The sequence below is a fragment of the Macrobrachium rosenbergii genome, chromosome 39, assembly GCF_040412425.1.
Source record: "Macrobrachium rosenbergii isolate ZJJX-2024 chromosome 39, ASM4041242v1, whole genome shotgun sequence".
Classification (NCBI taxonomy): Eukaryota; Metazoa; Arthropoda; class Malacostraca; order Decapoda; family Palaemonidae; genus Macrobrachium; species Macrobrachium rosenbergii.
Window position 1 is genome coordinate 10,755,001 of NC_089779.1, and position 15,456 is coordinate 10,770,456.

General features: G+C 35.0%; 1 protein-coding gene and 1 long non-coding RNA gene across 13 annotated transcripts in view; one reads left to right on the plus strand and one right to left on the minus strand.

Annotated features, from left to right (window-relative positions):
• Positions 1-15,456, plus strand: part of LOC136825738 (protein tweety-like) — a 244,606-nt gene that overhangs the window by 223,871 nt on the left and 5,279 nt on the right. For 3 of the 12 annotated variants that reach the window (XM_067082551.1, XM_067082550.1, XM_067082560.1), the window contains one exon: positions 9,827-10,291. In XM_067082551.1, coding sequence (XP_066938652.1) covers positions 9,827-10,082 — 256 coding nt within the window. In that variant the 3' untranslated portion in view covers positions 10,083-10,291. The remainder of the gene's footprint in view (positions 1-9,826; positions 10,292-15,456) is intronic. The other 9 variants (XM_067082558.1, XM_067082557.1, XM_067082562.1 and 6 more) reach the window with 4 other exon arrangements.
• LOC136825740 (uncharacterized) overlaps positions 1-15,456 on the minus strand; it is a 281,369-nt gene that overhangs the window by 42,108 nt on the left and 223,805 nt on the right. The window lies entirely within an intron of this gene.

A 15,456-nucleotide genomic window follows, 5' to 3' on the forward strand; every position in this document is an offset into this window, starting at 1 on the left:
CACTTTTTCCATTTACTTCTTGATACTGACTTGGCCTCATAGACTGAAATTATTTTTGAGGGTTGTTTGTATTATATATACTTTAGATTTTGTTTATATCATTGATGTATATGTGCAAAGGCATCTCTATTAGAATATTCTTCCCAGTGAAGGACATTGTAAATACTCTACTAAATATTTATGTATTCCATTTGGAGGTACTGATACTTAGCTGCAGCAAAAACTGTTAAAATATGAATTTTACCTCTAATTATTTTGATCTAAATTTTCATTTCATATATTAGTTAAAGCTTAGTCTTCATCCTGTTTATACTTTTGAGTCACCTATACCTTATGAGTAGTGAGAAAATGGTTTTTGGCACTTTTTCAGTCAGTCTCCCAGCGTGAAGCAATTTTTTTCTACATATTTATCTGGAGAACATTTTTCCAAAAGACAGCAGAACAGATATAAATGGCAGTATGAGCTATCAACTTGACTTTTTGAATTACCTTTTAATTATTCTAACATTCCTCCTTTCTTCCATGAAGATGTTTCTTAAGATCTCACAAAAGTAATAGAGAATGAAAGTGGAGGTACTGGAGGCAAGTTTTACTGTATATTCACAATTAACTATGGTTCTGGCTCATGTCATCTTGGTACGCATCTGTAGGCAACTGGCTACAGTACCAGGTAGGTATGTCCTCATGGGAGATAGGTTAAACTGAATGGACCCAATGAGGATCTGAATCAGAATTGCCCACCATGGGCCAATCAAAAGCCAGCAGGTTAACCCACTACCAAGGACGTTTAGAGACCCTTTAAAGAGTAGTAGATAGCAAAAACAATTTGGTTAAACCTTCCTTAAATTTCTTTAGAAATCAGAGGAGACTGTGATGATATTTCTTTGATAGAAGTTTTGGAAATGGTTTTTCATAAAATGTACCAGTCAGTTCTTAAGTTACAGTATATGGTCAAATTATTCTCACTCCTTACTTCTATCCTCGAGCCTACCAGTATGGTTGTTGGTCAGTTTGCTGTCCTTCAACTGGTTTTTGGTGGTTAATCCTGACTCAGGCCATAAGCTGGTCCATCAACATAACCCACTTTCTGTCCACATGAGGACCTAACTAGTTGTTATTGCAATATCCAGTTACCCTAAGATCCATATTACAAGGTAAACACATTGGATCGTCTGCAAACTGTGAATTTACAGTAAAATTTCAGTCTCTAGTACCACCACTTACATTTGTAACGCTGTTTGGTGAAACCTTTTATAACCTTCTAGCTTTACTTCTTTTCTTAAATGGGAATAAATGAAAAAGTAGCTCAGAGTAAGAGTGGAGTCTCCTTTATTATATACACATATATGTGTATATGTGTATGTATATATATATATATATATATATATATATATATATATATATATATATATATATATAAAATATACAAAATCACTTTGTCAAGCAAGAAAAAACAGCACAGCAATTACAGTGTAGCCTAGTGATCTGCTCCTAACTTATCGCTTTGCAAGAGGCTTACTGGCTCCCAATTTAAACAAATATAAGACAACTCATTAAAATTTTAAGGAACTAAAACTTTTCTCTGGGTTTTAAAACTAAGTTACTTAGCCTGATTGGTTTTATGATGATTGGAAATAATGAAATTTTGGACAGACCAGAGTGTAATGGGGAAGATGTCCGACATACGCTATTGTCACATCTGTGCGAGTAGGACGTAGAGAGAGCCGAGGCAATTGCTGTAGGACAAGAGATAGAGCCCTCCAGTCCTGAGTCCTTTATATTCTATCACTGTGCCAACAAGCACTATTCTGGTTTAGACCAACTATAAGAGAATTCTTTGTACAATTGGTTGGTCTGTCTTATGGAGTCCTGGGGGGACCATGAGAGTATAACTCCTTTGAGGACAAACAGCAGCTGTACTATTAAAAAAAAAAAAAAAAAAAAAAAAATATATATATATATATATATATATATATATATATATATATATATATATATATATATATATATATATATATATATATATATATATATATATATATATATATATATATATATATATATATATATATATATATATACAGTACAGCCCGGTCCTCACGCTAACTGTTCCAGAAGAAGTGTCTAGATTCGATTTAGTCAAATTCGAATCAATTTCTCCCATAAGAAATAACTGAAAATGGATTAATCCATTCCTGACCACCAGTCATTACTCCAACCTTGCCTTTTTATACAAAACATTACAAAAATTACAATTAAATAAGTTCAGAGTTAAATAAATTACCATAATCAGAAGCACTTTTTACATTTTTAAATGCATACTGTATAAAAAAAATTGGCCTACGGCCAATGCGGCCGTATCACCGATGGTAGACCAGGTGCCATAGGTAAGCTAGGTAGCCTACAGGCACTACCAGAATGTACTGTAACAGGTACACACAAAAACTGTTGTTAATAATAATAACATTGAAAAACAAGCCTGATTATTACAGTAAATTAATAAATACAGTATTAAAAATAAGCCGAATTACACTATGTCTGTTATCATAAAATTAAGAAAAATTTCCTAAGTTACGTCAGCACTCGGCAGCTTGTGGCATGAGCAGATGTAAACAAACCAAAGCGCCATCCTGTTGCTGTATCGCGACTAATTATGCAAACATTGTTTACATTCAGTATTAATTTATGGTAAATTTCATACAGAGTCTACTGTAGTTCTTACTGTATTTCTCTTCTGCTTGTCAGCAACGGCTGTCTTGGGACTCATGATTAGATGAAAATGCGGTGCAGAAAGCCAAAACAAATTACATACTGCACAAGCATGTACTTCTCCAAACAACAGAAGCAGTGTGTGTGGGCTTTAAACGCTTTTAAATACGGGTGGGAAGGACGCCACTGACAACGCCAACTAGCGGCGGCTGACTGAAACACACTTTTTTACAAACATCATGTGATTCATCGGGTCGGATTCCAGTTTGTTGTTTGAACTCTGACGCAAAATTTACTCGACATTTCGCGTCGAAATCTGATTATGTCGAGTTCTGGTACAGTCGAGGACCGGGGTTCTACTGTGTATATATATATATATATATATATATATATATATATATATATATATATATATATATATATACATACACACATACAGGCGGTCCCCAGTTTACGATGGGGGTTCCATTTCTATGCTGTGTCTTTAAGCCGAAAAATCATCAAAAATTGTCAAAATCCTAAGGAAACCTTACTTTTAATGCTTAGGGTGTATTGAAAACGATGTAAACTGCAGTTTTATTGAGTTTTTCATCAAAAAACCTCAAAATTTTTATTATTCTGCTGTTTTGTAGTCATATTTCTTCCGTCGGATATGCATCATAAGTGTCATAACCCCGGAACATGCGTTGTAAACCGGGAAATAATTTCTGATAAGTATATTTGAAAAGCGTCGTAACCTCTGAATGTCGTAAGCTGGACCCGTCGTAACCCGGGGACTGCCTGTACACACAATACAGTATACAGTAGAACCCTGGTCCTTGACCGTACCAAAACTCGACATAATCAGATTTCGACGTGAAATGTCGAGTAAATTTTGCGTCGGAGCTTGAGCAACAAACCGGAATCCGACCCGATGAGTCATATGATGTTTGTAAAAAAAAAAAAAAAAAAGTTTCGGTCGGCCGCCGCTAGTTGGCGTTGTTGGTGGCGTTCTTCCCACACATATTTAAAAGCGTTTAAAGCCCACACACGCTGCTGCTGTTGTTTGGAGAAGTACATGCTTGTACAGGTATATCATCATTTTTTTGGCTTTCTGCACTTAGTTTTCATCCAATCATGGGTCCCAATATGTTAGGGTATCATAATATTTATAGAAAGATGTTTTACGGTCATTTTGTATACTATTCCAGTAGACTCTGTATGAAATTTACCATAAATACTGAACATAAACAACGTTTATGTAATTAGTACCGCAATACACCACCAGCGTGGCGCTTTGGTTTGTTCACATCTGCTCATGCCACAAGCTGCCGAGTGCTGACGTAACTTAAGAAATTTTTCTTAATTTTATGATAACAGACATACAGTAATTTGCTTATAAATACTGTATTATTAATTTACTGTAATAATCATGCTTGTTTTTCAATGTTATTATTATTAACAACAGTTTTGTGTGTACTCGTTACAGTACATTCTGGTAGTGCCTATAGGCCTATGGTGCTCGGTCTACCATCGGTAATATGGCTGCATTGGTTGTAGGTCAATTTTTTGGATACAGTATGCATTTAAAAATGTAAAAAGTGCTTCTGATACAGTAAGTTATTTAACTCTGAACTTATTTAATTGTAATTTGTGTAATGTTTTGTATAAAAAACCAAGGTTGGGGTAATGACTGGTTGTCAGGAATGGATTAATCCATTTTCAGTTGTTTCTTATGGGAGAAATTGACTCAGAATTCGACTAAATTGAATCTCAACGCTTCTTCTGGAACGGATTAGTGTTGAGGACTGGGGCTCTATTGTATATATATATACAGTATACGTAAACAATACAATACAGAGGGTTTACTGTAATGGTAAAAAAAGTGACCTATGAAAGGCATAAGTAATTTCAGAATTGTAAGTTTTTCCACAAAGTTTATTTTCTTGCAGACATGATTTTGGCATTTGTATCCATATATACAGAATTTTGAGCTATTCTATACCCGATGCAATACAACACCAGTTTCACTGTACAGCAAACATTAATTTATTCTTTTTGTGTGGTCCAACTAACTACCAGATATATTGGTCAAAGATTTTCTTGATAGGTTTGATTTTGTCATCTGTATCATCTTGTGGGGGAAGACTGTGGATCTTGACAATGATCGTTTTTCTTTTTGTATTTGTCATATTTTGACTATGGATATCACTGGTGTTTATTCTATACTATCATCTGTTTTGAGCACTTCAAATCTGCTTGAGGCGGACATCTTTGTACTAGATGGAGTTAAAGAGGTTGACAGTCATCCTCCTTTTTGAGACTTGATTGATTTTCCCGTTTCTCCTGAGTCTGGTAGCATGTCCTGAGAGTGATACAGTAACACTACCTGGCATGCAGAATAAATGGTTTGGGAACCTAGAAGTCTGTTCTAGGATATGTGCCCTTCTCTGATGACCATGCTGGCTCCAGCCAAAGCCTTAACCCTAGCATGCAACCCAGATGATCAGATACCTTTTCCAGAAGAAACAGAACTACCTGTACTCTTACAGGGTTTGGATCTGGTTCCTTATGGCTTTGTCCTGGCCTTAGAAATACTAGTACCAGTAGACACTGAACAGTTGTTATTTGCTACTTTGGTAATTTTAAAACCCTGTGAATAATTTCTTTACTCAGACGAATTTTGGCATATCCAAATACTCATATATATACCTGCTTCTGTTTCCAGTAAGCTGCTTTTTTTTTTAATTCTTGACAGTTCTTGTCATTTGTTTTAGTATGCTCTTTTTTTTACAGTTTACATATTTTATGGCATTTGTGCACACTGGCCACGTTGTAAAGAGCAGTTTATACAAACATTTTCATTTCTACAAACATGAGATCAATAGCCAAACTTGGACCAACTGTAGCAGTGCCTATGCTTTGGCCTCAATCAGATGTGTAATCTTTAATTTTCAGTGCAAATGTGGTTGCTGGTATTAGGACCATCAAAATTCAAAGTTATCATTTAAATTCTAAGAATTTTATGCACATTCCAAACATTACACAGGCACATCTAGTATCTCTTTCTCTGCAAATTCATGCAGTCCATGATCAAATATTACTATTCTACCATAACTTGATTCGGGTTGGGCATCACATCCTTCAGTAATTTACAGTCATCTACCTTTATATTACTTAATAGTATACAAGACTGAATGTTTAACTTAGCATGTATAAGAAACAGTTTCGTACTAAAACAACAAATTTCCTTATTTTCAATAGCTACTTTTTTCTGGATATATTTACTTACTTTATGGTAGTTTTATTTCACATTCTTTCCAGGGGCTACAATGAAAATAGGTGGCTTAAGTATCCTTACTACATCTAATTTTATATTTTTCCAAATCAGTCCATGGCTCCATATGTATAAAAATTTATGATGACTGTCATATAATGCTTCCTTTAGTTTGAAGTCATTAACTAAAAGATTGTATGTACAGTACTGTGTTGCAACTGGTTCCAAATGCTCCTTCATAACTGGCATATGAAATCCAGGTATCCCACTTCTCATTTTTTAGTTTCATCCTTATTTCTCTTTTGTTACCATACCAACTGAATGCACGGGCCATGGTTTTGTAATTCCTCATGGTTTCCTTGTACAGTACAGTATATAGTGTTCAGGTTTATGATATTTTTATAGGGTTGCTTATTGTGTCCTAGAATCACACTGGGGTCTAGTATTAGTTTCTGAGTACAGCTGTTTACCCCTTATCCAGAAGTTGTTTCCTGTGTCAAATATTTTTAAGGAAATCCAGAGGTATGGGAAATATTGTTATAATTTTCTATTGAAATAAAAAGGAGAATAATGAGAAAACTGTCTCAAAATCTTAGTGGTGCCACTTGCCTTTCATGGTGCTCATTCCTCCAACAGATACCAGTAAGAACTGACTCCCAATTGTCACCATCTGCTCTACACTGAAGGGATAGCATAAGCATGATTAGGATAGCTAGAGTAGGCCAAACTCTCCTGATGGAGCTAAGAATACAGTCATCTGCACTCTAATGATCTTGATGGGCAAACCAGACAGACTAGAGAGAATCCTATCCCTAGAAAATGACCAGCTCCGGAGATCCATAGGGTAATTCTAAAAAGTAGTACCTCCTGAAATGTCAATATGACTAGCAAGTTGATGCCTCTGGTCAGAACATAATCAGGCTGTTGGTAAAACCACCCTGGCTACACCAATGACTTGAAAAATGAACTCAGAACCCCAATCACACCAATACAGTATAAATCAAATGGAGTTAAAAGGCTTGATGGGTTTATTGTTGAACATTAAGCAGTAGTCAAAGAGGTTGGATAGTGAGATGGGAGAAAGCTACTGAAGTGTAAAATATGAGGAAAAACAAGGGAAAGAATGAGTACTGGCTTAGTTAAGCCAAGAGCAACAGTCCAAGACCACAAAGGGTAGGCTTCCAGGCATCAGACAACCACCACTGGCCTTGAAACCCTCCCCCCAGCAACAAGCTGTATATTATATACCTGGCAGTTAGTTTATGTTGGTTAGTTTCAACTGGGGGACAGAGGGCCATAAGACTAGGAACCTCCTCCCAAACACTGAAAACTAAAAGGGTGTTTGAAAACGATACCCTTAAGGGAAATGGCATTAGAATTTGTTACTTTTCTGGTTTTCAGCAATTACCTTTCAGTGAAGCTGTCAACCTATAACCTTTGCCAGGCCCTGCTCATAGCCCTCCATAGTCAGCTAAATGTCAGGTATTTAATTCACTGCTTACATCATCAGTGCAATAGGCTTCAGCAGCATTACATTTCCCAACACACAATGCAACATTCCACTGTATCGTACAAGCTGGATATCAAGGCTCCTCTTTCCTACCATAAATTTCAAATTACACAGACTTTTAAGCTATGCTATCTTTTATACCACGCTTTTCCAGTATCCCCAAATTTCTTACTCTTTCAACCCTTCTCCACAATTACTTTCCAGACTGTTCACCTCAACAGTTTCCTTTTTTCCTCTCATTCCCATTTAGCCTCCACACCATTACATATACCATAATAATGGTATGTAATTATTTCCCAGCTTTTGTGTCTGTAGACATCTACTGGTATTAAAAACCTTTTTTTCAAAGATCCTGGTACTATTAATTTTTTTGTGGCCTATTCTGTCATTCACCTATCTTTCATCCTATCATGTCACATTTACTCACAAAATATGACAAATTTAAATTAATTTGTATTTTTCATAGCTAACAAACCTGCCGTCTTAACATTTGGACGTCTTGGTGTTCATCTTACCGTCATTTAGAGAGGCCATTTCTTTCTCTCCTTCCTCTCCATAGCTGGTTGCTTTTGCTTTATGGCTTTCATGCTATCTATCCTGCTCTTTCTAGATATTTGTCTCTTCTACCCTCCTAACACTACCAGATTTCACACACTTCACTAACCTATCATCTTCCGTACTTTGCATACAAGCAAACATCTTAAAACACACTGATCCCTCTTTTCACCAATGCTAACCTTTATACCACTCCCTTACTTACCTCTATTTCTCACCCTCTCAATGGTTCATACTGTAGTTCATCACATAAGCTTCAACCTTTTTTTCTTACATTTGCATTCAACATCCACACTTGACTTCCATAAGGATGCGTTAGCTTTACCCCCTTCATGCATTTCAGCCTTGATTTCCCTAAACTATGCAAGTCTCTTCCCAATCTTTTTAGAGAACATACCCCACTATCTTTCTTGTTCCCTTACTGTGTGACTCAACTCTCATCTTACCATTATCTACTATGTTTACTCCTAAGTACCTGCACAAATACCAACCATATTACTGCATCACTTGCAAATTTCAGCCATTCCACACTACATTCATGATTCACTTTCTTATCTAACAATATCACCTAAATTTACTGTCCTTTCTCTGATTTCCAACATGACACAATCCATAAAGTTACTGGATGGAGAAACTTGTTTGGTATTTAACTCAATTTAATTGAAAAGTGTAATAATGTCCTCTTTTTCCTTTTTATGTTATTTGAAAGCTCTTCAGAATTATTAATGGTTTTTGATGCATAAGTTTGTTGCCTTTCACAATTTGGCTACTCTTAATGTACTGGTTTTAGTTCACCAATATTTTTGTCAACATTACTTGCTACTGACATAAAACACTGGCTGGTGAAATTTAACTAGAGCAAGAGTAGCTTCACACAGTTGTAAAATATTTGTAAATTTTTACATCGTGGAATTTTTACGTTAGTCTTACACTTCAAGTCTATTGGAAAATAAAATGTACTTGTATTTTTTGTAGCAACAACATACCCCAAGACTTCATGTGAAAATTATAAGAAAGCTTCCATTACAGATATTTATTTATTTTTTTTTTTTTGGCCATGTTCACTTTCAATATGATTTCTGTGATGCAACAGAATGAAAACACATCACTTATAAGTACTGTGATTTTCACTTTTGTGTGTTGGGAACGATGTATTGGATACAAATTCCTATTATTTGTTATTTAGATTTGTTGTTAGAACTATATAGTCATAGCACTTCACTTTGTAGCATGGTACTGTTATAGAAGTTATAGCAAGACAGCAGCATCTAAATTTGTAAAATAACATATCACTGTCTGAAAAATGCTGATGATGTTATAGTCAAAGGTAAAATGTTGGTACCTATGACTTAATTCCATCACTTTCATAGTTTCAGTTGCAATGTACAGTTTCCCCAAACCTGAGTTTGTTTCTTGCCAATTAATGACCTTGTGTAAATGTTCTGTCTATAAGACAATGTTAAGCTGTGCTGTAAGTTTTATTTTTAATTTATTAATTTAAGGATTCTCACCACAAAGCTAGTCTGATTTATACTAGGGACACTGCTGTGTGACTTTACATGGTTGCTTGCAAATAAATGTCCTTTATTATTTACCAGCCTTTACCCAACTCCTCTGTTGTTCCTTGCTCCTGTTTTCCTGGCTACACAATATTTAACCCTACCCCTCACAAAAATTAATTATCAATTTATAGAAAAAGAATTTACAAAGCTAAGATGCATCTTGACGTTTTTATCATTTTTATTGCCGCAGCAGTGAGCTTCAAGTCATTCATATGTTATCTCTTTACCCTACAGGAATGGCCGTCTTTACCACAGTGATGGAATGGGAAGTATGGGAGGAGGAGGTGGAGGAGGAGCAGGAGGGGGAGGAGGAGGGGGTGGGTCAGCCCCCTCAACTGTAAGTACTATGGGAAGAAATGACAACCACCACCACCACCACAACCACCACCACCATCACCACTCTCATAGTCATTCTTTGGGTCCTAACCAAGGGCAATATGCTACTCTCTCCAAGCAGTGCAAGACTCTAGAGTCATCTGATTTCTATTAAAATTTTACTGCGGTCTGTGTCACCTCCCTGCTACCAACCTCCCTCCCTTCCCTCACCCCCTTATGTGGTGAGCGTACTAACAGCATGGGTCAACTTTTGTCTTCAGTTTTCATCAGGTTAAAACTACTCTACAGGCAATATGTGCTTCTTGGTCGTCTTCTTTTCTAATTCAAGACTTTCAGAGGAATTATGGCTTCTCATTGACTTTAGTACGTTATGCCAAACACATTTATAATATAATCTCATTATATATATTTGTGTGTGTGTATGTGTATATGTATATATATATATATATATATATATATATATATATATATATATATATATATATATATATATATATATATATATAAACTGTGTGCTAAAAAATAAGGCCATGCACAACTTTCTTCTGGAGGTGGAATGTATGAGACAAAACAATATGGATTACTGCTAATGCATGTAAAAAGTGTCTGAGAAGTTAAGAAGTCAGTGAATCCATCATATAGTGAAGTTTACATTTATTTTTGGTGCCAACTTATATTTTCCTCTGATTGTGCTTACTTCTGTCTCTAATGGTTTGTAGCTTTAATTCTTTAAGTATGTGACTTTTTTTTTTTTTTTAGTTTTCAAAACTACCATAGCACTACAGTACGTCTTCTATGGTACTCTTATTATCTGGTGCTTTTATCCTATAGGGCAGTGAAGTCTTCTTTCCTTTTGTATTATTCACGGTTTTATTATTTTCACAGCCAGTGAGTAGGTGTAAAGCAAACAAAATAAGTTTCATTACAGTGAAATTGTTGCAGCATGCTTATTATTGTCAATATTCTTAAAACTGGGTTCATAAACCTCAAATGGAAGCGAAAATAGTTTAGCAACTGAAATTCCATGTTTACTGAAATGCCATGACCAAGATTCAATGAACTTGAGGTTACAGTGCCAAACAGAATGACTGTCCCCCTTATTATGGAAACCAGATGGATGAGATTTTCCACACTATTTTCAATATGGATTTATAGTGTTGAAAAGGAGGCTTGTTTCAGTGTTGTATGACACCTAATGCTTTGCGGGACTGGTGTATTGTATAATTTTGCCTATTTGGTATGGAGTATGGTACAAAACTCCAGCAGCAGGCGAGCATGCTCACCCATACAATAGGTCTATTCATGAGGAAGATCATCTTTAACAAGGACTGCAGCAGCTAAATGGGCATATTAAATGGCCTTCATAGTTCTGTTCAGATTCTGACTAATAAACACAATGATATTTATGGTGATACTCCCTCAAACACTTTTTGTAGAAAGTGTATTCTATCAAAATACAGCCATCTTGTAACAAGTTTGAGAACTGGATAGATGAACTTTTAATGTTATCATTAGAATTCTATATATTGGGCTGAGTTCATAATATCTTTTGTACCTATTTCACTCCTGTAACAACTTTAAACAGTCGAGCAACTGAAAGTGAATTTTTACTTTTGCTACTCTTCAGAATAGATATACATTACAGTACATGGTTTGGGAGCAGACACCAAACAATGGCTGCTATCAGTGTTAAGTTAGTTTGAAGTTTATTTTTCTGTTATTCTTTCATGAAAATGTGAACAGTATTTTTTATACTTTAGCTGTAGGACTTTGAAGTTACTGTGCTCATCAATCGTCCACATTTCATTAACAGAATAACAAAGATATTTTTCTTCTGAGTTTAGGTTTTTTCCATATTTTAATCAGGTAGACTGGTTATTTTTGTTATAATCTAACATTTCTTTTAGCTTCCAGTTGAATAAATTTTGGAGGGAGTAAAACTAAATCTGATTCTAGTACAGTACCAGTCCTTATTGTTTGCATCCAGAAAAAAAAAAATGTCTATTTGAGATAGGTGTTGCTCCTTAGGAAATAATGTTAAGAGAAAATATTGACCTTCAATTTAGATACTAAATTTTTTTCAGTGTAAGGGATGACTTTCAATGTTTGCAGACAAGAAGGAAGTTTCTGTATTTTCAAACTGTATGAATTTACTTTTACCAGTTGTTTGTATTATACTGTACTATACTTGTGATTTATTTACGACTCGCTAAACCACATATGATGATCTGGGAAGTTAAAGAATTCTTAGAGATACATGCCTTCTGTTTCTGTTATACTATCTGTCCAGTAGAGAGACAAGGTTTACAAATAGGGTGGCTGAGGGTTTGAATGCACTTGCGGCATTGTTTACCACTGCCATATATGCACAAACTATTGATACTTTTATTTGTGCCTCCAAGTAGCATCTGTATCTGTCAGCAACTTGAAGTGCTATGTCTATTTACTGTATCCCCATTGTAAAATGTGCTGTGCAATGCTGTTTTGCACTCTGCAATGAAGCCATGCTGTGACATTTTTTAAAACATGACTACATTGAAAAAAGAGCATTTGTAAGCTGCATCTCTAAAATCCATTATATTAGATAAATGGTAGACTTTGGGAATGATTATCTTAATAACTAACCTGTAATACCATTGCTATTTTCATCACTGGAAAACAAGTGACATATGATAGTGGTATTGCCTAATCTAATCAACTAATTTAATCTTGCAATAAATAATCTTGCATCAGAAGAATTAAGGACATTGATACTGGATATACATGATTTTTATCATCACTGGTCGCATCAGTTTGATGCATGGCTACTACTCCTAATGAGCTAGTTCCTCTGCTTAGAGAATGGGGTACAGTCCGACCTCTAAAACCTAGTACTCTGTGATCCAGCAACTCCTCATGATCCGGAACTTGTTTTTAACCAGCCGCCACTAGTTCTTCAGTGGCTATGAGGGTGGCACCACATGTCATTCCAGTTTTGGATTTTCTTGGATTTTGGAACTGAAGCTTGCTCCATAAATACACACACACACACACAGTTTATTCCCAACAAAAACAAAGTGTGAAACTCAAAAATATACAGCATACAAAAGAACCGTAATTTGAGTATACGTATACTCATGTATCATTTGATCATTAAAATTTTGTCCAAAAACATGATTTCATCATATACATCATGTATAGTGCAAGATGTATTTTCAGTAGGTTACAATAGGCTAGGCTTTCTATGCCTGTCTCAGTTATGATAATGCTTATTATATCCGAGTTAGCTTTTAACTAATAAATGGACCTAGAAGCAGGAAGTTCATTAGGTTAAATGTGAATCCTCATACATTAAATCAGGCTTACCAATCATGCGACTTTTCAAAAAATTCATTACTATTTCTTATGATTAACAACTACTTGCTACTACTTGCAAGACACTGGCATAAACAACAGCAAGTACTGATATAAACAATCAAATCGAGAAACAACTGTTTGCCGATGTCAGTTACTGTAACTAACACACATTTATTAAGGACTGCGTTACAGTTGTCGACTTGTTAAAAATTTGCTAATTTTCAATGGTGACTTCCATAAATAAAAGTAAAATAAATCTTTATTCATCCTTCACGTAATGGAGAGGAAAGTGTTATGAAAGCATTGTAGCTGTGGCTAATGAAACGAATAATGTGCAGGCCACAAAACGTTTTGGAAGAGGCAAAAGCAACACCCAATAATGGCAAAATCATACCTGTACTTCCTTTAATTTACTGCATTTATAAATAAAGTTAGTTGCATTTTTAAACCTAGCTTTGATAATTTACAAAAAAACAAATCTCTGAAATATGTTCCGTTTAGCAACTAATGGCTGTGATGATGTCAGTAAAATGCAATCATCTGATGATTTTAAGAATGTAAACAGTAGCAGAATGCAAATGGGCCTGATTGCTATGTTCATAAATTATAATATGATAATAATATGACAATAATGCATGAAGCATAATTGCATGCAGTACATAAAACAAAAGTTTTATTAAAATTATGATTATTCTTCATACAACTGTATTATTTGACTTTTGTAAAATGGATATCTGTTGGTGTGTAACAACCGGAGGCAGTACACACACACACACACACACTCTCTCTCTCTCTCTCTCTCTCTCTCTCTCTCTCTCTCTCTCTCTCTCTCTCTCTCTCTCTCTCTCTCTCTCTCTCTCTCTCTCTCTCTCTCTCACGTGTGCAGGTTTAGAAGAATAAAATTAGAGGATTTTAGGTTTTTGCCAAAAACAAAAGCCAGAAACATTTGAAGCACCAGGAAAACACTGAAAGGTTCCAGATCAGAATTTGACAGTGTGCTTATCAAGTGGTGTAAGCATTTCCGGGAAGATGCACATGGAGCAGGCCAGAATTTTCATAAGGAACTAAACCTAACATACAAAAGTGATTATTCTTAAGCTTTGATCTACTTTTGATAGCACAGCAAGATTTTGTTTACAAAGGGGGGACAGAAGGTTTAGGGGTCATTTCTATCATCCAGGATTTTTCTGTGGTCCAGCAATGGCCTGGTCCCAAGGGTGCCGTTTCTAAGAGGTCGGGCTGTACAACATTTTTCATGAGACTACTGGTTTAAAAAAAAACAGTGAAATGCATCTCTGACAAAGTTCCTGAAACATATTTTAACAGAATGCCATATTTGATGCAAGTCATGTATATAACCCTTTGAGCACATTTTAAAGGAATGTAGTACTTATGTTTTCAAGCAAATTCATTTGTTAAAACTTGTAAAGAAGTATTCCCTTAACCCATCTCTTTAAGAGCTGCATATTTGACACCTTTTGTCTGATTAATCTAAAGCTGATGTACAATTGTTCAAGATGATGATGATTGGTCGAATTAAAATAATTTACATTAAATTTATCTGTCTCCACTTACATCTAAACCACCTATAAATCACCAGCAAAAGTAAAAAAGAATTTAAAGGAGCTAATGTAATGTAAAATTGACACAATAAATGAGTTTCTGTTACTTTTATCTTAAATGAATAAGTTTTATGAGTTTTAATCTGATTCTGGGTTATAATACTAGGTGTACAGTAAATATGCTTTTGCATTTGTCAAGTTATCTAGAATGCAATAATCACAAAGAAAGTATGTTTAGTGTTATATCATAGCGTGCCAGTCATGTACTGTAAGTTAAACTGTAGTTTGATTTGAAGAATTATTTTAATTTAACAAAAGTTAAAGGAAAGCTTTACTGTCCCTAGCCCTGTAGTAAACTAGAAATCTGTGGTTGCATATACAGTACATATCTGAACATACACAAAAGATTACAACTTGATAATTGTAAGTTGAAAGAGCTTGTCATGGAATTTCAGTTACCAAAAAATCTCAAATCATACTAAAAACTGTCAAGGGAGCACTAAGATGATAAAATAATTGCATAGCTGCTGCATAAATTATACTTAAGAAAGATACTGCCATATATTGTAAATATATGTCTATATACAGTATACAATATTGATATATAGTGACATATATATTGCATATTTA